The sequence below is a fragment of the Schistocerca nitens genome, chromosome 9 (assembly GCF_023898315.1).
Source record: "Schistocerca nitens isolate TAMUIC-IGC-003100 chromosome 9, iqSchNite1.1, whole genome shotgun sequence".
Classification (NCBI taxonomy): Eukaryota; Metazoa; Arthropoda; class Insecta; order Orthoptera; family Acrididae; genus Schistocerca; species Schistocerca nitens.
In genome coordinates this window covers 353,046,972-353,070,245 of record NC_064622.1, presented here as the reverse complement: position 1 = coordinate 353,070,245, position 23,274 = coordinate 353,046,972, and the positions used below count along the sequence as shown (strand labels likewise).

The 23,274-nt window shown below is 45.6% G+C and overlaps 2 protein-coding genes across 3 annotated transcripts in view; one reads left to right on the top strand and one right to left on the bottom strand.

Moving 5' to 3' along the window:
* The window catches only part of LOC126203886 (uncharacterized), a 158,511-nt gene that overhangs the window by 94,121 nt on the left and 41,116 nt on the right, over nt 1-23,274 (bottom strand). The gene's annotated exons all lie outside the window — the stretch shown is intronic.
* The window catches only part of LOC126203885 (trypsin delta-like), a 44,453-nt gene continuing 22,295 nt past the window's right edge, over nt 1,117-23,274 (top strand). Inside the window, exon 1 of the mRNA XM_049938267.1 lies at nt 1,117-1,695. Within this exon, the coding sequence (XP_049794224.1) occupies nt 1,297-1,695 (399 nt within the window). The 5' untranslated portion in view covers nt 1,117-1,296. The remainder of the gene's footprint in view (nt 1,696-23,274) is intronic.

Here is a 23,274-nt window from a genome sequence, read left to right as displayed (position 1 = left end):
CAGGAGCAAAAGTGTCCCTAATTTGCTGGGAAGTGGCGGTGCGGTCCCCTACGGCACTGCGTAGGATCCTACGGTCTTGGCGTGCATCCGTGCGTCGCTACGGTCCGGTCCCAGGTCGACGGGCACGTGCACCTTCCGCCGACCACTGGCGACAACATCGATGTACTGTGGAGACCTCACGCCCCACGTGTTGAGCAATTCGGCGGTACGTCCACCCGGCCTCCCGCATGCCCACTATACGCCCTCGCTCAAAGTCCGTCAGCTGCACATACGGTTCACGTCCACGCTGTCGCGGCATGCTACCAGTGTTAAAGACTGCGATGGAGCTCCGTATGCAACGGCAAACTGGCTGACACTGACGGCGGCGGTGCACAAATGCTGCGCATCTAGCGCCATTCGACGGCCAACACCGCGGTTCCTGGTGTGTCCGCTGTGCCGTGCGTGTGATCATTGCTTGTACAGTCCTCTCGCAGTGTCCGGAGCAAGTATGGTGGGTCTGACACACCGGTGTCAATGTGTTCTTTTTTCCATTTCCAGGAGTGTATATGAATGAGTTTCTAGTCAGGTTTGCCAAGCTTTTAACGTGTAATTATTTTGTCTTGAGTGTTTGTACTTTATTCTTTTGTGCTATTGCTTGTTTTTTACACATGTACTATCTACACATTGTTTTGTTTTATACATTTCTTTTACATATTGTTGTACTTATATAAAATATTGTCGCTATATTGCCATACGGAAAATAAAATAAATAAATAAGTAAATTGACGTTGAAAATATATTTGTATTTAAATTGCGTCCAGAACCTTACCACTCCACCACCTAACTGCCCACCATCATCATTAAACTTCCGTTTATAAAATAGTTGATACCTTGACATTAAAGAGAAGTTACGGGGAGTGGAAGATTAAAGCCTTCATTAAGTTGTCATTTACTAAATAAATGAAGTCCTTGACATTAAAGAGGAGAGCTGCAGTAAATAAAATATCAGTTATCTTCATGATATTTTGATTTATCTTATCGTAGTGATACGTAGGCCTTGATATTAAAAGGTTAAGTGACTAGTAGATAAGAATGAACACTTCATTGTGTTTTCATCCACCTACTTTAAGGTTGGTCGGTTTTTTGGAGATACGATCTTGTGATCTGTAAGCTTCTGTGTATGAGCGCAGTCATTATCAGCTCTGATAACTCCTCGCGGCCATTGTTCGAGCTCGATTGACATATTCCCGCACAGGAAACAAGGTTGAAGGCCAGCTCCATTTTCTGCATTTCGGCGTTATAAGAGCACGCGATGACATGAGCGTGCTGGATTCACCGGTCGTCGCCATGCTGCGCGCTGTGGTTGCCTTGCTCTGCCTGCAGGCGTGCGCGCTTGCGGCGCCCACAGGCGGGGCGCCGTGGTCCGCCAGCGGCCACGGACGCATCATCAACGGCACCGACGCCAGTATCGCCGACTTCCCGTGGATGGTGTCGCTGCAGCTGGATGGCGACCACTGGTGCGGCGCCTCCGTCATCGGCGACAGCTGGGCGCTGACGGCCGCGCACTGCGTCTTCCGGCACGAGGTGGCCAACATGAGCATGAGGGCGGGCACGTCCACGCGGGGCAGCGGCGGGGTCGTCCTCAACGTCTCGCAGGCCATCATCCACGACGAGTTCAGCAACATTTCTGCCGAATACGACATCGCCGTTGTACAGGTGGGCCACTACATCTGCTGTTTCATAATACACTACTGGCCATTAAAATTGCTACACCAAGAAGAAATGCAGGTGATCAACGGGTATTCATGGGACAAATATATTATACTAGAACTGACATGTCATTACATTTTTACGCAATTTGGGTGCATAGATCCTGAGAAAATCAGTACCCAAAACAACCACCTCTGGCTGTAATAACGGCCTTGATACGCCTGGGCATTGAGTCAAACAGAGCTTGGATGGCGTGTACAGGTACAGCTGCCCATGCAGCTTCAAGACGGTACCACAGTTCATCAAGAGTAGTGACTGGCGTATTGTGACGAGCCAGTTGTTCGGCCACCATTGACCAGACGTTTTCAGTTGATGAGAGATCTGGAGAATGTGCCAGCCAGGGCAGCAGTCGAACATTTTCTGTATCCAGAAAGGCCCGTACAGGACTTGCAACATGTGGTCGTGCACTATTCTGCTGAAATTTAGGGTTACGCAGGGATCGAATGAAGGGTAGAGCCACGGGTCGTAACAAATCTCAAATCTAACGTCCACTGTTCAAAGTGCCGTTAATGGGAACAACACGTGACCGAGACACCAACCAATGACACCCCATACCATCACGCGCCAGGTGATGCGCCAGTATGGCGATGACGAATACACGCTTCCAATGTGCGTTCACCGCGACGTCGCCAAACACGGATGCGATCCTCTTTTTTTTTTGGTCATCAGTCTACTGACTGGTTTGATGCGGCCCGCCACGAATTCCTTTCCTGTGCTAACCTCTTCATCTCAGAGTAGCACTTGCAACCTACGTCCTCAATTATTTGCTTGACATATTCCAATCTCTGTCTTCCTCTACAGTTTTTGCCCTCTACAGCTCCCTCTAGTACCATGGAAGTCATTCCCTCATGTCTTAGCAGATGTCCTATCATCCTGTCCCTTCTCCTTATCAGCGTTTTCCACATATTCCTTTCCTCTACGATTCTGTGTAGAACCTCCTCATTCCTTACCTTATCAGTCCACCCAATTTTCAACATTCGTCTATAGCACCACATCTCAAATGCTTCGATTCTCTTCTGTTCCGGTTTTCCCACAGTCCATGTTTCACTACCATACAATGCCTGTTCTCCAGACGTACATCCTCAGAAATTTCTTCCTCAAATTAAGGCCGGTATTTGATATTAGTAGATTTCTCTTGGCCAGAAACGCCTTTTTTGCCATAGCGACTCTGCTTTTGATGTCCTCCTTGCTCCGTCCATCATTGGTTATTTTACTGCCTAGGTAGCAGAATTCCTTAACTTCATTGACTTCGTGACCATCAATCCTGATGTTAAGTTTCTCGCTGTTCTCATTTCTACTACTTCTCATTACCTTCGTCTTTCTCCGATTTACTCTCAAACCATGCTGTGTACTCATTAGACTGTTCATTCCGTTCAGCAGATCATTTAATTCTTCTTCACTTTCACTCAGGATAGCAATGTCATCAGCGAATCGTATCATTGATATCCTTTCACCTTGTATTTTAATTCCACTCCTGAACCTTTCTTTTATTCCCATCATTGCTTCCTCGATGTACAGATTGAAGAGTAGGGGCGAAAGGCTGCAGCCTTGTCTTACACCCTTATTAATACGAGCACTTCGTTATTGATCGTCCACTCTTATTATTTCCTCTTGGTTGTTGTACATATTGTGTATGACCCGTCTCTCCCTATAGCTTACCCCTACTTTTTTCAGAATCTCGAACAGCTTGCACTATTTTATATTGTCGAACGCTTTTTCCAGGTCGACAAATCCTATGAAAGTGTCTTGATTTTTCTTTAGCCTTGCTTCCATTATTAACCGTAACGTCAGAATTGCCTCTCTCGTCCCATTACTTTTCCTAAAACCAAACTGATCGTCACATAGAGAATTCTCAATTTTCTTTTCCATTCTTCTGTATATTATTCTTGTAAGCAACTTCGATGCATGAGCTGTTAAGCTGATTGTGCGATAATTCTCGCACTTGTCAGCTCTTGCCGTCTTCGGAACTGTGTGGATGATGCTTTTCCGAAAGTCAGATGGTATGTCGCCAGACTCATATATTCTACACACCAACGTGAATAGTCGTTTTGTTGCCACTTCCCCCAATGATTTTAGAAATTCTGATGGAATGTTATCTATCCCTTCTGCCTTATTTGACCGTAAGTCCTCCAAAGCTCTTTTAAATTCCGATTCTAATACTGGATCCCCTCTCTCTCCTAAATCGACTCCTGTTTCTTCTTCTATCACATCAGACAAATCTTCACCCTCATAGAGGCTTTCAATGTATTCTTTCCACCTATCTGCTCTCTCCTCTGCATTTAACAGTGGAATTCCCGTTGCACTCTTAATGTTACCACCGTTGCCTTTAATGTCACCAAAGGTTGTTTTGACTTTCCTGTATGCTGAGTCTGTCCTTCCGACAATCATATCTTTTTCGATGTCTTCACATTTTTCCTGCAGCCATTTCTTCTTAGCTGCCCTGCACTTCCTATTTATTTCATTCCTCAGCGACTTGTACTTCTGTATTCCTGATTTTCCCGGAACATGTTTGTACTTCCTCCTTTCATCAATCAACTGAAGTATTTCTTCTGTTACTCATGGTTTCTTCGCAGCTACCTTCTTTGTATCTATGTTTTCCTTCCCAACTTCTGTGATGCGATCATCATGATGCTGTAAACAGAACCTGGATTCATCCGAAAAAATGAAGTTTTGCCGTTCGTTCACCCAGGTTCGTCGTTGAGTACACCTGTCTGTGATACAGCGCAAAGGGTAACCGCAGCCATGGTCTCCGAGCTGATAGTCCATGCTGCTGCAAACGAGGTCGAACTGTTCGTGCAGATGGTTGTTGTCTTGCAAACGTCCCCATCTGTTGACTCAGGGATCGAGACGTGGCTGCACGATCCATTACAGCCATGCGGATAAAACGCTTCTCATCTCGACTGCTAGTGATACGAGGCCGTTGGGATCCAGCACGGCCTTACTTATTACCCTCCTGAACCTACCGATTCCATATTCTGCTAACAGTCATTGGATGTCGACGGACGCGAGCAGCAATGTCGCGATACGATAAACCGCAATCGCGATAGGCTACAATCCGACCTTTATCAAAGTCGGAACGTGATGGTACGCATTTCTCCTCCTTACACGAGGCATCACAACAACGTTTCACCAGGCAACGCCGGTCAACTGCTGTTTGTGTATGAGAAATCGGTTGGAAACTTTCCTCATTTCAGCAGGTTGTAGGTGTCGCCACCGGCGCCAACCTTGTGTGAATGCTCTGAAAAGCTAATCATTTGCATATCACAGCATCTTCTTCGTTTCTGTTAAATTTCGCGTCTGTAGCACGTCATCTTCGTGGTGTAGCAGTTTTAATGGCCAGTAGTGTACACCCATTACACAACGCTGTTCGTTACGCTGATGTCCGCAGCTCTTGGTTTAGGGGCTAGTATTGCTGCCTCAGGATCACGGGGTCCCAGGTTCCCGGCTGGGTTGGGGATTTTCTCTGCCCGGGCACTGTGTGTTTGTGTTGTCCTCATCATTTCATGAACATCATCATTTGTGAGAGTGACTAGATTGGATTGTGAAAAGAAAATGGACTGTGTAAAAATTGGGACTGTGCACGCGCGCAGTTGAGCGCACGACAAGCCAAACATCATCATAATCATAATCATCATCATCATCATCATCATTAGGCTGAGGTGACAAAAGTCATGGGATAGCAATATACACATATGCAAATGGCTGTAGCATCGCATATATACCAAGCGAGGTGGCGCAGTGGTTAGCACACTGGACTCGTATTCGGGAGGACGACGGTTCAATTCTACGTCCGGCCATTGTGATTTAGGTTTTCTGTGATTTCCCTAAATCTCTCCATGCAAATGTCAGGATGGTTCCTTTGAAAGGGCACGGCCGACTTCCTTCCCCGTCCTTCCGTAATACGATGAGACCGATAATCTCGCTGTTTGGTCTCTTCCCCCCCTCCCCCCCCCCACCCAAACAACCGAACCCCATCGCTTATACACTGTATAAAAGGACAGTGCATTCTACATCTACATCTACATCAACATCTACATTTATACTCCGCAAGCCACCCAACGGTGTGTGGCGGAGGGCACCTTACGTGCAACTGCTATTACCTCCCTTTTCTGTTCCAGTCGCGTATCGTTCGCGGGAAGAACGACTGCCGGAAAGCCTCCGTGCGCGCTCGAATCTCTCTAATTTTACATTCGTGATCTCCTCGGGAGTTATAAGTAGGGGGAAGCAATATATTCGATACCTCATCCAGTAACACACCCTCTCTAAACCTGGACAGCAAGCTACACCGCGATGCAGTGCGCCTCTCTTGCAGAGTCTGCCACTTGAGTTTGCTAAACATCTCCGTAACACTATCATGGTTACCAAATAACCCTGTGACGAAACGCGCCGCTCTTCTTTGGATCTTCTCTATCTCCTCTGTCAACCCGATCTGGCACGGATCCCATACTGGTGAGCAATACTCAAGCATAGGTCGAACGAGTGTTTTGTAAGCCACCTCCTTTGTTGATGGACTACATTTTCTAAGGACTCTCCCAATGAATCTCAACCTGGTACCCGCCTTACCAACAATTAATTTTATATGATCATTCCACTTCAAATCGTTCCGCACGCATACTCCCAGATATTTTACTGAAGTAACTGCATTGGCGAAGCTGACCTTTGTACTCAGATGATTCGTGCGAAAAGGTTCCCGACGGGATCATGAGCGTACGACGGGTACTAACAGACTTTGAAAGCACAATGGTAGTTGAAGCTAGACTGCTTGGGATATTCCACTTTGAAAATCGCCAGGGTATTCAATATTCCGAGATCCACAATGTCAAGAGCGTGACGAGAATACAATATTTCAGGCATTGCCTCCCACGGCGAACAACGAAATGGCCGTTAGCCTTCACTTAAGGACCGAGAGCAGCGGCGTTTGCGTCTAGTTGTCAGTCCTAAGTGACAAGCAACGCCGCGTGGAGTAACCGCAGAAATCAATTGGGACATACGACGAACGTATCCGTCAGGACGGTATGCTGGAATCTGGTGTTAATGGCTGCGACAGCAGACCACTGATGCTAGTGCCTTTGCTTGCAGCGACTCTCCTGGGCTCGTGACCGTATCGGTTGGACTCTAGACGACGGGAAAATTGTGGCCTGGTGATAGGAGTCCCGATTTCAATTGATGGTAGGCTGGCGCAGATCCCACGAAGTCATGGACCCAGGTTGTCAACAAGGCGCTTTACAAGCTGGTGGTGGCTCCATAATGGTGTGCACTGTGTTAACATGGAATAGACTGGGTCTTCTGGTCCATCTGAACCGTCCATTGACTGGAAATTTTTATGTTCGGCTACATGAAGACGATATGCTGTCATTCATGAACTTCATGTTCCCAAACACGTCACCGGTCCACAATTGTTCGCGACTTGTTTGGAGAACATCCTGGACAATTCGGTCTAATGATGTGGCCAGCCAGATCGCCCGACATGAATCCCATAGAACATTTATAAGACATAATCGAGAGGTCAGTTCGTGCACAGCTTTCAGTAACGGGTCCAGTACGTCTTGTACGAAGCTCAAGCATGTAGGATCAGTTAGCTTGAGTGGAAGGAGGTATGTCAGACGCTTTACCCATCTGAACTGAAACCGTCATAGTACGAAATCGGTTTGTTTCCAGACATGGGTTCCTATTCAAGATATTCTGTTCAAATGGTTCAAATGGCTCTGAGCACTATGGGACTCAACTGCTGAGGTCATTAGTCCCCTAGAACTTAGAACTAGTTAAACCTAACTAACCTAAGGACATCACAAACATCCATGCCCGAGGCAGGATTCGAATCTGCGACCGTAGCGGTCTTGCGGTTCCAGGCTGCAGCACCTTTAACCGCACGGCCACTTTGGCCGGCAAGATATTCTGTATTCGCTCCCCTCTACAAGTCCTAGAAGTGGGTAACGGGAATTTCATAACAGCCTATGTAGCAAACATATTGAAACGCAACTGGCAAAATGATGTGGAGAAAGCGAATCTTGAGGAAAGTCAAGACAGAAAAAGATGGCGACTGAGGATAGAGAACCGGTGCCATCAGTAGATATCAGCAAGAAGAAGTAAAAGAATAAGTACTGAGAGGGATGGGGGTGGTGGGAAGGGGGAGGGAAGTCAAAAATATTACTGGGGCCCTTGGGCGCCATGTTAACTATCGCTTTTTGTTACCCTTAGCCGGCCGCGGTGGTCTCGCGGTTCTAGGCGCGCAGTCCGGAACCGTGCGACTGCTACGGTCGCAGGTTCGAATCCTGCCTCGGGCATGGCTGTGTGTGATGTCCTTAGGTTAGTTAGGTTTAAGTAGTTCTAAGTTCTAGGGGACTGATGACCACAGCAGTTGAGTCCCATAGTGCTCAGAGCCATTTTTTTGTTACCCTTATTGTGTTTAATTCTCTTTTTGGAATGTCCTTACAGCAGCTACACGTCTGCTCTTAACCTATACAGATTTTGCATGTACACAGAGAATGGAACTCTCTTAATACTGCTATTCTGATAATGCCACCCGAAATATTGATGGACCAAGGACTTTGAGGAAACCTAGACTTAAAATAATAGCGTGTAAGGGACATTGCTGACAGATTAATAAGACATCCTGAATAGATGGAAAGAGTAATTTATTGGAGATTCAGAAGACTATCTCACCATAAATGAGCAGCTACCGTCCAATAATGTACATCCAAGGACAGAAGAATCCAGCTTAAAGTAAATATTGAAGGTACTGACTATAAAATGGGGAGAAGGGAGCGAATCCACTGAACTACGAAGTTTATATGGTATCAAGAGAGAATTCGAAAAACTGAATGTACTGTGTCTAGTATTACCTACAAGCCAGCTCCATATGCAGAAGTATTCGGAGAACATTTGTGTGGATTCACGAATTATTGGTCAACAACAGATCATATTTGTCCTGAGGCAAATACATGAACAGAAATGAGAGAGTAAAACTGAGCTTCATAACCTCTACGTGGACTTCAGGCAGGCCATTGGGAGTGTTAACAAGGTTGCGATGATCCGTCCGGTCTCCCGCATGCCAGCCGGCCGCAAGCAACTGTGACTCCTGCAATGTTGGAACGTGCGGACACTCTCATTGGAGATGATCGATGGATCACAACCAAACGCCTAGTTGGTAGTTCTGGCACATTCGCCCACCAGTTGGGATACTCAAAAGTGTGTTCGTGCTGAGTTCCTCGCCGCCCAACAGAAGACCATGAAGAGCAACGAAGGACCATCTGTGAGGAACTGCCTGCGCGTTACGAGACCGATCGCGACAATTTTTGTCAAAGATCGTCTAAGGCGATGAAATACATGTTCACTACTTCGAACCGGAAACAAAACGGCAATCAATGGAGTAGCGGCACGACACCTCTCCTCCCAATAAAAAGTTGAAAGCCAGTCGGTAAAGCCACGATGACGGTCCTCTGGGACTCTGAAGAAGTCATTCTGGAAGGATGGCATTTCAAATCTACATCTACATCTACATCTACATGATTACTCTGCAATTCACATTTAAGTGCTTGGCAGAGGGTTCATCGAACCACAATCATACTATCTCTCTACCATTCCACGCCTGAACAGCGCGCGGGAAAAACGAACACCTAAACCTTTCTGTTCGAACTCTGATTTCTTTTATTTTATTTTGATGATCATTCCTACCTATGTAGGTTGGGCTCAACAAAATATTTTCGCATTCGGAAGAGAAAGTTGGTGACTGAAATTTCGTAAATAGATCTCGCCGCGACGAAAAACGTCTTTGCTTTAATGACTTCCATCCCAAATCGCGTATCATATCTGCCACACTCTCTCCCCTATTACGTGATAATACAAAACGAGCTGCCCTTTTTTGCACCCTTTCGATGTCCTCCGTCAATCCCACCTGGTAAGGATCCCACACCGCGCAGCAATATTCTAACAGAGGACGAACGAGTGTAGTGTAAGCTGTCTCTTTAGTGGACTTGTTGCATCTTCTAAGTGTCCTGCCAATGAAACGCAACCTTTGGCTCGCCTTCCCCACAATATTATCTATGTGGTCTTTCCAACTCAAGTTGTTCGTAATTTTAACCCCCAGGTACTTAGTTGAATTGACAGCCTTGAGAATTGTACTATTTATCGAGTAATCGAATTCCAACGGATGTGGATCACCTCACACTTTTCGTTATTTATCGTCAACTGCCACCTGCCACACCATATAGCAATCTTTTCTAAGTAAAAGTGTACTGCAGTCAGCCTCAAATGCTGGTTCTCTAAATTTCCTCAGTAGCGATTCACAAAAAGAACGCCTCCTTTCCTCTAGACTCCCACCCGAGTTCCTGAAGCATTTCCGTAACACTCGCGTGATGATCAAACCTACCAGTAACAAATCTAGCAGCCCGCCTCTGAATTGCTTCTATGTCCTCCCTCAATCCGACCTGATAGGGATCCCAAACGCTCGAGCAGTACTCAAGAATAGGTCGTATTAGTGTTTTATAAGCGGTCTCCTTTACAGATGAACCACATCTTCCCAAAATTCTACCAATGAACCGAAGACGCCTATCCGCCTTCCCCACAACCTCCATTACATGATTGTCCCACTTCATATCGCTCTGCAATGTTACGCCCAAATATTTAATCGACGCGACTGTGTCAAGCGCTACACTACTAATGGAGTATTCAAACATTACTGGATTCTTTTTCCTATTCATCTGCATTAATTTACATTTATCTATATTTACAGTTAGCTGCCATTCTTTCCTTTTGATGATAACGTAAGGCCTTACACAAGTGTGCCCACCCGAGATGAACTTACAGAACTTCATTGGACTGTTCTTCCTCATCAACACTATAGCCCGTATCTCGCACCTTTCGACTTCCATCTGTTTGGCCCAGCACTTTGCGGGGAGCAGTACGTAGATGAAGGGGAAGTTATTGACGCAGCAAGACGTTGCTTACACGTCGATCAGTGGAGTGGTACCATGTGCGCCTACAGGCCCTCCCAGTAATGTGGCATAAGGCCGTCGCATTGAACGGAGATTATGTTCAATAATAGGGTTTTGTAGCCAAAAGAGTGAGAAATAATATGGAGTATTGGAATCCTGAATAAAACTAACCCGTTCTCAGAAAAATAAGTGTTGTATATTTGAAACGGCAATAAAAACTAAACGAGCAGCGATAGAAATACACCGTTTGTTGCAATATGCTTGGGACAACAGTACATTTTCAGGCGGACAAACTTTCGAAATTACAGTAGTTACAATTTTCAACAACAGATGGCGCTGCAAGTGATGTGAAAGATATAGAAGACAACGCAGTCTGTGGGTGCGCCATTCTGTACGTCGTATTTCTGCTGTAAGCGCGTGCTGTTCACAAAGTGCAAGTGTGCTGTAGACAACATGGTTTATTCCTTAGAACAGAGGATTTTTCTGGTGTTGGAATTCCACCTACTAGAACACAGTGTTGTTGCAACAAGACGAAGTTTTCAACGGAGGTTTAATGTAACCAAAGGACCGAAAAGCGATACAATAAAGGATCTGTTTGAAAAATTTCAACGGACTGGGAACGTGACGGATGAATGTGCTGGAAAGGTAGGGCGACCGCATACGGCAACCACAGAGGGCAACGCGCAGCTAGTGCAGCAGGTAATCCAACAGCGGCCTCGGGTTTCCGTTCGCCGTGTTGCAGCTGCGGTCCAAATGACGCCAACGTCCACGTATCGTCTCATGCGCCAGATTTTACACCTCTATCCATACAAAATTCAAACGCGGCAACCCCTCAGCGCCGCTACCATTGCTGCACGAGAGACATTCGCTAACGATATAGTGCACAGGATTGATGACGGCGATATGCATGTGGGCAGCATTTGGTTTACTGACGAAGCTTATTTTTACCTGGACCGCTTCGTCAATAAACAGAACTGGCGCATATGGGGAACCAAAAAGCCCCATGTTGCAATCCCATCGTCCCTGCATCCTCAAAAAGTACTGGTCTGGGCCGCCATGTCTTCCAAAGGAATCATTGGCCCATTTTTCAGATCCGAAACGATTACTGCATCACGCTATCTGGACATTCTTCGTGAATTTGTGGCGGTACAAACTGCCTTAGACGACACTGCGAACACCTCGTGGTTTATGCAAGATGGTGCCCGGCCACATCGCACGGCCGACGTCTTTAATTTCCTGAATGAATATTTCGATGATCGTGTGATTGCTTTGGGCTATCCGAAACATACAGGAGGCGGCGTGGATTGGCCTCCCTATTCGCCAGACATGAACCCCTATGACTTCTTTCTGTGGGGACACTTGAAAGACCAGGTTTACCGCCAGAATCCAGAAACAATTGAACAGCTGAAGCAGTACATCTCATCTGCATGTGAAGCCATTCCGCCAGACACGTTGTCAAAGGTTTCGGGTAATTTCATTCAGAGACTGCGCCACATTATTGCTACGCATGGTGGATATGTGGAAAATATCGTACTATAGAGTTTCCCAGACCGCAGCGCCATCTGTTGTTGAAAATCGTAACTACTGTAATTTCGAAAGTTTGTCTGCCTGAAAATGTACTGTTGTCCCAAGCATATTGCAACAAACGGTGTATTTCTATCGCTGCTCGTTTAGTTTTTATTGCCGTTTCAAATATACCGGTCATTTTTGAAACACCCTGTATTTTGTCTAGAGCAATCGCCGAGCGAAGTGGCTAGGCGATAATACACTGAACTCGTATTTGGAAGGATGGCATTTCAAATCTACATCTACATCTACATCTACATGATTACTCTGCAATTCACATTTAAGTGCTTGGCAGAGGGTTCATCGAACCACAATCATACTATCTCTCTACCATTCCACGCCTGAACAGCGCGCGGGAAAAACGAACACCTAAACCTTTCTGTTCGAACTCTGATTTCTTTTATTTTATTTTGATGATCATTCCTACCTATGTAGGTTGGGCTCAACAAAATATTTTCGCATTCGGAAGAGAAAGTTGGTGACTGAAATTTCGTAAATAGATCTCGCCGCGACGAAAAACGTCTTTGCTTTAATGACTTCCATCCCAACTCGCGTATCATATCTGCCACACTCTCTCCCCTATTACGTGATAATACAAAACGAGCTGCCCTTTTTTGCACCCTTTCGATGTCCTCCGTCAATCCCACCTGGTAAGGATCCCACACCGCGCAGCAATATTCTAACAGAGGACGAACGAGTGTAGTGTAAGCTGTCTCTTTAGTGGACTTGTTGCATCTTCTAAGTGTCCTGCCAATGAAACGCAACCTTTGGCTCGCCTTCCCCACAATATTATCTATGTGGTCTTTCCAACTCAAGTTGTTCGTAATTTTAACCCCCAGGTACTTAGTTGAATTGACAGCCTTGAGAATTGTACTATTTATCGAGTAATCGAATTCCAACGGATGTGGATCACCTCACACTTTTCGTTATTTATCGTCAACTGCCACCTGCCACACCATATAGCAATCTTTTCTAAGTAAAAGTGTACTGCAGTCAGCCTCAAATGCTGGTTCTCTAAATTTCCTCAGTAGCGATTCACAAAAAGAACGCCTCCTTTCCTCTAGACTCCCACCCGAGTTCCTGAAGCATTTCCGTAACACTCGCGTGATGATCAAACCTACCAGTAACAAATCTAGCAGCCCGCCTCTGAATTGCTTCTATGTCCTCCCTCAATCCGACCTGATAGGGATCCCAAACGCTCGAGCAGTACTCAAGAATAGGTCGTATTAGTGTTTTATAAGCGGTCTCCTTTACAGATGAACCACATCTTCCCAAAATTCTACCAATGAACCGAAGACGCCTATCCGCCTTCCCCACAACCTCCATTACATGATTGTCCCACTTCATATCGCTCTGCAATGTTACGCCCAAATATTTAATCGACGCGACTGTGTCAAGCGCTACACTACTAATGGAGTATTCAAACATTACTGGATTCTTTTTCCTATTCATCTGCATTAATTTACATTTATCTATATTTACAGTTAGCTGCCATTCTTTCCTTTTGATGATAACGTAAGGCCTTACACAAGTGTGCCCACCCGAGATGAACTTACAGAACTTCATTGGACTGTTCTTCCTCATCAACACTATAGCCCGTATCTCGCACCTTTCGACTTCCATCTGTTTGGCCCAGCACTTTGCGGGGAGCAGTACGTAGATGAAGGGGAAGTTATTGACGCAGCAAGACGTTGCTTACACGTCGATCAGTGGAGTGGTACCATGTGCGCCTACAGGCCCTCCCAGTAATGTGGCATAAGGCCGTCGCATTGAACGGAGATTATGTTCAATAATAGGGTTTTGTAGCCAAAAGAGTGAGAAATAATATGGAGTATTGGAATCCTGAATAAAACTAACCCGTTCTCAGAAAAATAAGTGTTGTATATTTGAAACGGCAATAAAAACTAAACGAGCAGCGATAGAAATACACCGTTTGTTGCAATATGCTTGGGACAACAGTACATTTTCAGGCGGACAAACTTTCGAAATTACAGTAGTTACAATTTTCAACAACAGATGGCGCTGCAAGTGATGTGAAAGATATAGAAGACAACGCAGTCTGTGGGTGCGCCATTCTGTACGTCGTATTTCTGCTGTAAGCGCGTGCTGTTCACAAAGTGCAAGTGTGCTGTAGACAACATGGTTTATTCCTTAGAACAGAGGATTTTTCTGGTGTTGGAATTCCACCTACTAGAACACAGTGTTGTTGCAACAAGACGAAGTTTTCAACGGAGGTTTAATGTAACCAAAGGACCGAAAAGCGATACAATAAAGGATCTGTTTGAAAAATTTCAACGGACTGGGAACGTGACGGATGAATGTGCTGGAAAGGTAGGGCGACCGCATACGGCAACCACAGAGGGCAACGCGCAGCTAGTGCAGCAGGTAATCCAACAGCGGCCTCGGGTTTCCGTTCGCCGTGTTGCAGCTGCGGTCCAAATGACGCCAACGTCCACGTATCGTCTCATGCGCCAGATTTTACACCTCTATCCATACAAAATTCAAACGCGGCAACCCCTCAGCGCCGCTACCATTGCTGCACGAGAGACATTCGCTAACGATATAGTGCACAGGATTGATGACGGCGATATGCATGTGGGCAGCATTTGGTTTACTGACGAAGCTTATTTTTACCTGGACCGCTTCGTCAATAAACAGAACTGGCGCATATGGGGAACCAAAAAGCCCCATGTTGCAATCCCATCGTCCCTGCATCCTCAAAAAGTACTGGTCTGGGCCGCCATGTCTTCCAAAGGAATCATTGGCCCATTTTTCAGATCCGAAACGATTACTGCATCACGCTATCTGGACATTCTTCGTGAATTTGTGGCGGTACAAACTGCCTTAGACGACACTGCGAACACCTCGTGGTTTATGCAAGATGGTGCCCGGCCACATCGCACGGCCGACGTCTTTAATTTCCTGAATGAATATTTCGATGATCGTGTGATTGCTTTGGGCTATCCGAAACATACAGGAGGCGGCGTGGATTGGCCTCCCTATTCGCCAGACATGAACCCCTATGACTTCTTTCTGTGGGGACACTTGAAAGACCAGGTTTACCGCCAGAATCCAGAAACAATTGAACAGCTGAAGCAGTACATCTCATCTGCATGTGAAGCCATTCCGCCAGACACGTTGTCAAAGGTTTCGGGTAATTTCATTCAGAGACTGCGCCACATTATTGCTACGCATGGTGGATATGTGGAAAATATCGTACTATAGAGTTTCCCAGACCGCAGCGCCATCTGTTGTTGAAAATGACCTTACTAGACGGTAAATTACAGCATCACCTGCGAACAACCTAAGAGAACTGCTCAGATTGTCACCCAGGTCATTTATATAGATCAGGAACAGCAGAGGTCCCAGGACGCTTCCCTGGGGAACACCTGATATCACTTCAATTTTACTCGATGATTTGCCGTCTATTACTACGAACTGCGACCTTCCTGACAGGAAATCACGAATCCAGTCGCACAACTGAGACGATACCCCATAGGCCCGCAGCTTGATTAGAAGTCGCTTGTGAAGAACGGTGTCAAAAGCTTTCCGGAAATCTAGAAATACGGAATCAACCTGAGATCCCCTGTCGATAGCGGCCATTACTTCGTGCGAATAAAGAGCTAGCTGCGTTGCACAAGAACGATGTTATCCGGCAATCTAAATATAGATTTCTTGTCGTTCCCTGAACTATTTTAGGCGAATGCTGTGATCTTTCCTTTGAAAAATATACGGACGATTGCGTGCTGTATAGTTCCTCTATCCGAGTTTGTGTTCCATCTCCAATGAACTCACTGTCGACTGGGCGTTAAACCACAGTCTCTCTTTCTCCCTCCCACCTCAACCTTCGTAATGACTCATGACAAATCCTGTCTCCAACCGACAAGCCGCCATCAACTGTCTTCCTACGTCCCATCTTGACTTTCGTTCTCACAATCACGTTCCATTTCCTCATTTTTTCCAGAGCTGACCATCTCAAGCGTGTCGAATACCACCAGTATAATCAAAGTGCAACATTAATGGCTAATTGACCCTTGCAGAAGATTTACATCTATACTTTGGGAACCATTGTGAAGTGCATGGCAGAGGGTACGTTCCACTATGCCAGTTATTAGGGCTTTTCTCCGTTCCAGTCACATGATGTTCTCCTCGCCGTGTCCGGCGACAGCGACTCCATCAGTCGTGCAGTCCGTATTGTGGCGGGATCGGATGTGGCTTGCAAAACCGAGCTTTGCTTTGAAGATCCGGTCGCACGAACTGCAATACAGTTGCCCAGTTGAGTTATACGCATAGATGTAATTAGGCTTGGGCTTAGATATGCGGAGATCATCGTCCAGGCGGATGTGCTCGAATTGTTCCACACTCTTGTGTACAGTTGACCGCCACTCTGGTCGGTGCAATGCAAGCTCCTCCCAACTTTTGCTCGGAATGCCACAGGCTGTGAGGTGGCGTTTGATGGTGTCTTTATATCGCAGGTGTTGGCCACCTTGGCGCCGCTTTCGACACGAGAGCTCTGAGTAGAACACCGCTTTGGGAAGTCTACTGTCGTCCATGCTTATGATATGGCCACTCCATCTCAGTTGGTGTTTCATTAAGAGAGCTTCAAAGCCAGGCAGTTTCACGCGACGCAAAATCTCCGTGTTTGGAACACGGTCTTCCCATTTCATGCGGAAAATTGATCTCAGACAGAGAAGATGAAAGGTGTCTAGCCTCCTAATGTCAGCTTTATAACAGCACCAGGTTTCAGTGCCGTAAAGTTGGTAATATTATTGCTTTGTAGACCGCAATTTTAGTTTGTAGTCTGAGATCATGTGATTTCCATGTGATTCAGTTTGCCGAAAACTGAGGCTGCATTGGCTATACGAACTGCAATTTCTGTTGTCGGGATGTTGTCGCTTCTAATTTGGCTGCCTAGATATTTAAAGTGTGACACGTTTTCCAAATGTTTGTTGTCCAACTTAATACTGCAGTCGTCTGTATTGGAACCCTTAAGTAGGTTCTTGAAGGACTTGCGTCTTGGTAATGCTTATGACTAAACAAAATCTTCTGCAGGAGTCATTTAGCGGTTTCATGTATGTTTGGAGAGATTCAGGAGTATTAGCCATCATACATACGTCATCTGCGTAAAGAATTTATAAGATAGATATTTTATTTAGGCGGCTTTTTGTTCTGAGGCGAGAGATGTTGTAGATAATTTTGTCTGTTCTCGAGTCAAGACCCATTTGGCCACTGCAGGCTTTGGTCGCATCTCTCGTAACAGCTGCGAAATAAAGTGAGAAGAGTGTGGGAGCCAGTACACAGCCTTGTTTTACACCGCATGTCAGGGGAAACTGGCCTGAAAGCTCCAGTCACATATTATTGTTTAAATGCCTCTATGAACGCTGTAATTCACCTAATCTTGTCTTTACTATCCATGTATGTACGGGGTTGTATATTCCTAAAATCATCATTGAAAATCGGTTCTCGAAATTTTGTTAGTACAGTTTCTCGGGTTAGTTTCCGTCTATCTATATCGGTTAAACACGACTGAACAACGCATATTGCCTTGTGATACGGCGTAATCACACGCTCGGTACGTGGCTGACTCGTGAAACTACAGAGAAAATGCGAAGGTGACACGTGAAAGAACAGAGAGATAAGTTTTCTCGTCTCTGATAGGCTTTCCTGGCGTCTAATTGGCTGAAAGGAGAACACCTGGACATCAACTTTCTGGTGTCACTTCAGCTCAATGGCTGTGGCATGGACATAGTGTAACAAAGCGTTTTTAATTCATGTGTAGTCATTGCTGTGCGATAATGACGAAGTGTGGTGGCTCACATTGCACCACGGCAACAAAATACTCCGGCATCTCTAAAAATTACGAACGCGTTCAGCAGATTTAGAGAATCTTCGATTGTCGTACAGTCACAACGGGTGTAATCAGCGGACCAACGGCTGTGCGAGATCTTCTGCGAGAGAGACACAGCTATTACAGCTAGCTGGGTGAACAGACAGAACTTTTGTGACGTGTACCGTAAGTGAACACCTCCAACAACCGCTCCTTCGTGATATGTTAGGCTGTAACAACCAGTCCACATTGGCACCCTTCGAAAATAATTTCGAATGATAGTGCAACAATATCCCTAACAGCAACATATCAAGATAACCAGTTTTATTTGTGAATTTCATTCTGTATACATCAGCTGCAGTTGTTCTTGTTAATTATTCAGTAACCGATTTCGGTCTATACTGGATCATCGTCAGCCTACATAAAACATGATCAGCTGAGCATCACACAAAAGCCATATTTACAATGCGACCATGGCATATAACACTAACAAAAAATGAAAATTATGAAAATGAAATTGCAGTATGGCATTATTTGCTAGAAGATCCCATATGGGGTTGTTCGGCCTTTGTGTTGGCGATGAGATGGAGTGGTTAGGACAACGCAAACATCCATGACCCGCGCGAAGAAAATCGATCCAGCCAGGAATCAAACCGGGGGCACTGTGATCAAGAGGACTTGATGTTAGTCAGAAGACCACGAGCAGTGGACATGAAAACAATAAAATTAAGTCATGATTTTTACTGGCGCAACGTTCTCATAACGTTGTAAATATGCTATACAACTATTGTGAGAACATGCGACCATGTACATACGATTTTTGGCACGTTTTGAATGTGATGGGTAGCTTCTTCATTATACTCAGTTGATCATGTTTTACAACCTGAAGATGGTCCAGTATACGAAACAGGTTGCTGGGTAATAAATAACAAACAAGTGCATCTGCTACACCTAGAACCAAATTTCTTAAATATCCCATAGTTGTGAACGACCTCTTAGACAAATTACCACTACTCTTAGGTAATAAAAAATACGTTTTTTATTACCTAATTTTCCTCTGTTATTGTTCTCGTGCTATTGTACTCTTGGTTTCCAACATCCTCTGTTTGTAGCTCCTGTTTCAGTATGCTCTGATAATCACCGACTGTAGATCTGTCATTTGTTCTGTGTTACCTTTCTTTACTGCCATGTTATTTCCCTCAGTACCCGTGACAAATTTCTGCTTTATCTTTGTTCCTTCTATGTAGTAGTCAGATTCTGAATTAGCCACCCTGCAATAGTGCACATTTTACGTATCAGACGCCCAGCTCCTCAATACCAGTTTAACATACGCACTGCTACCTATCTTTACTTTCTTCTCTCTTTAAACTGCCTTCAACACATCTAAGATGAGCTCAGTGCAATGTTTCTAAATCACAAATCATAGTCACACATCAAAATATTCTCACATTTAATATTTAAGCAAAAATGTTGCCACCTGCTTTCCAGTCGAATACCGTCACATTGAGGAAAGCAAATTAGGAATGCGGGAGTTATATTTATTTTAAAGGATCACATAACTATAATCAGTGTAGGACAGGCGTTTAGTTCTGAGATTCAAATCAAGTCTGAAATTAGTAAGGCCTTTTTTTGTTACTTTAAATCTGGATGTTTACTACATGAAAATGACAGAAAAAATATTGCAACTACACTGACGGAAAAAAAATTCTAACACCAAAATAAAATAAATGTAGAATAATCAAATTTCGGTAATACATGTGTCTAGGTAACATATTTCAGTGATTAATACTGGCATAATACTAAGCGTGAGATAAGCCATTGCAAAAGCGAAATGCTCGTACATTAATAACCGGTGTAACCACCAGAAAGTTGAGTGTAAGCATACAAATGTGCATGCATTTTGCTGTGCAGGTACCAGATGTGAGTTTGTGGGATGGAGTTACATGCTTGTTCCACTTGGTCGGTCAGGACAGGGACGTTTAATGCAGTTTGTGCGAATGAAAATGTGTGTGAATTCCTAATGGACCGAACTGCTGACGTCATGGGCCCATAGGCTAACACACTACTTAAACTAACTGATGCTAAGAACAACACACACACACACATTCCCGAGGGAGGACTAGAACCCCCGGCGGGAGAGGCCTCGCAATCCGTGACATGGCGCCTCAAACCGCGCGACCCCAATCTGCGCAGCTGCTGTTTGTGGATGACGCTCGAGTTGTCCTCTGACGATGTCCCATACATGCTCGACTGGAGACAGATCTGTTGATCGAGTAAATCGAGGAAATGTGTCGAAACTCTGTAGTGCATGCTGTATTACAACAGCGGTATGTGGACGAACATTATCCTGTTGGAAAACACCCCTTGGAATGCTGTTCATGAATGGCAACACAACAGGTCGAATCACCAGAATGACTACAGGTTTGCAGTCAGAATGAGTGGAATAACCACGAGAGTGCTCCTGCAGTCATACGAAATTGCATCCCAGACCATAATTATAGATGTAGGTCAGGTGAGTCTAGCACGCAGACAGGTTGTTTGCACGCCCTCTACTGGCCGACTTCTAACCAACACACGGCCATCTCTGGCACCGAGGAAAACCAGCTTTCATCAGAAAACACAACAGACCTCCATCGTGCCCTCCAATGAGCTCTCGCTTGACACCACCGAAGTCACCAATGGCGGTGGGTTGTGGTCAGTGAAATGCTCGTTGCAGGGCGTCTGGCTCGGAGCCGTTCTTGAAGTAACCAATTTGTAACAGTGCGTTGTGCCACTATGATGCCAACTGCTGTTCATATTGCTGCTGCAGATGCAGTACGATACGGTAGAGCCACAGGCCGAACACGATGGTCTTCCCTCTCGGTATTGTATTGTATGTTAACCGGGGGCCTAGAAACGACGGAGAGGCCCCGTCCCCGCCGCAGCCGCAGTGGTCCACAACCCCACGACGAGTACCGCAGTCCACTTCACCCCTCCGCCACCCCACACCGAACCACTCTTTCAGGGTTATTGTGCGGTTCGGCCCCCGGTGGACCCCCCCCCCCCCCCTCCCCCCAGGAAACGTCTCACACCAGACGAGTGTAACCCCTATGTTTGCGTGGAAGAGTAATGGTAGTGTACGCGTACGTGGATAACTCGTTTGCGCAGCAATCGCCGACATAGTGTAGCTGAGGCGAAATAAGGGAAACCAGCCCGCATTCGCCGAGGCAGATGTAAAACCGCCTAAAAACCATCCACAGATAAGCCGGCTCACCGGACCTCGGCACAAGTCCGCCGGGCGGGTTCGTGCCGGCGACCAGGCGCTTTTTCCCAATCCGGAAAGCCGTGCATTAGAGCGCACTGCTAACCGGGTGGGGTTCCCTCTCGGTAGTGCCACGTCGTAGTTCGCAGCCCGGTGTTCTTGCGACCGTGCATTCTCGGGACTAGCACTGCCAGCAATGATGCACCTTTACTACATTCCGTTCACGTGTTTCTGTAATGCCGCAGAAGCAACATCCAGCTTCTTGTACCCCTATTATACGACTCCGTTGAAGCTCAGCGAGGTGCTGATAATGTTATCTTTGTCTTGTTAAAGGCATTCTTGATTAACATCGGCTCACAACGTCCACTATCAAAGGGAAGCATTACAGCGTTTATTTAAAGTAAACCTGATTTGCGTCCTCATATCTACATCTACATAGATACTCTGCAAATCACATTTAAGTGCCTGGCAGAGGGTTCATCGAACCACCTTTACAATTCTCTATTATTCCAATCTCGTATTGCGCGCGGAAAGAATGAACACCTATATCTTTCCGTACGAGCTCTGATTTCCCTTATTTTATCGTTCTGATCGTTCCTCCCTATGTGGGTCGGTGTCAACAAAATATTTTCGCATTCGGAGGAGAAAGTTGGTGATTGGAATTTCGTGAGAAGACTTCGTCGCAACGAAAAACGCCTTTCTTTTAATGATTTCCAGCCCAAATCCTGTATCATTTCTGTGACACTCTCTCCCATTTCGCCGGCCGCGGTGGTCTCGCGGTTCTAGGCGCGCAGTCCGGAACCATGCGACTGCTACGGTCGCAGGTTCGAATCCTGCCTCGGGCATGGATGTTTGTGATGTCGTTAGGTTAGTTAGGTTTAAGTAGTTCTAAGTTCTAGGGGACTAATGACCACAGCAGTTGAATCCCATAGTGCTCAGAACCATTTGAACCATTCTCTCCCATTTCGCGATAATACGAAACGTGCTGCCTTTCTGTGAACTTTTTCGATGTACTCCGTCAGTCCTATCTGGTAAGGATCCCACATCGCGGACGAGTATTCTAAAAGAGGACGGACAAGCAATGTGTAGGCAGTCTGCTTAGTAGATCTGTTACATTTTCTAAGAATCCTGCCAATATAACGCAGTCTTTGGTTAGCTTTCCCCACAACATTTTCTATGTGTTCCCTCCAATTTAAGTTGTTCGTAATTGTAATACTAATGTATTTAGTTGAATTTACGGCTTTTAGATTAGACTGATTTATCGGGTAACCGAAGTTTAACGAGTTCCTTTTAGCACTCATGTGGATAACCTCACACTTTTCGTTATTTAGGGCGCTATTAGCGCACTATTATGCGATTGGCGCAAAATTTTAGTAGACATCAGGTGTAGAAACACGTCTACCAACTTTTATTTATCTCGCACAATTCCTTCTCGGTGTTGCGATTTTTTTTCAGTTAGTGTTAATGAAGATAGTCGCTCGTGACGTTGACTGAGAAACAACTCCAACTTAACAAGCGCGAAGTTGTCTAGAATAATGAATCACAAAGCTCTTTAAGGCTCAGTTTAATCATGAATGTTCCTCTACCAGTGAGATGACGCTCATCTACGTGGTAGGCTGCTTGGGAAACGCTATAAGCTTACCAACTCTGGGGGCTCGCAGATTCAAAGTTAACGAATCCAAGACCCGCTAAGTAATACAATGAATCGGGTAACTCAAGCTGCGTAGCAAGTCCTGCAAACTATGAGCTACCCAAAAAGTGGATAGCGCTGACGCAAAACGCAACAATTACTCAAAAATCAACAAACGTGCACCAGAAGGCGCCAGTCAGCACCGGATAGAGTCGGCTGAGTGGCGACAGAAAAAGGCTGCTCCTGCTGTCCCCTTGACCACAAGTACCCCAAACGGCTTCTGTGTGACAAGTGGCCAAAATTCTTCTCCTCTAACCCTAACTGCCGA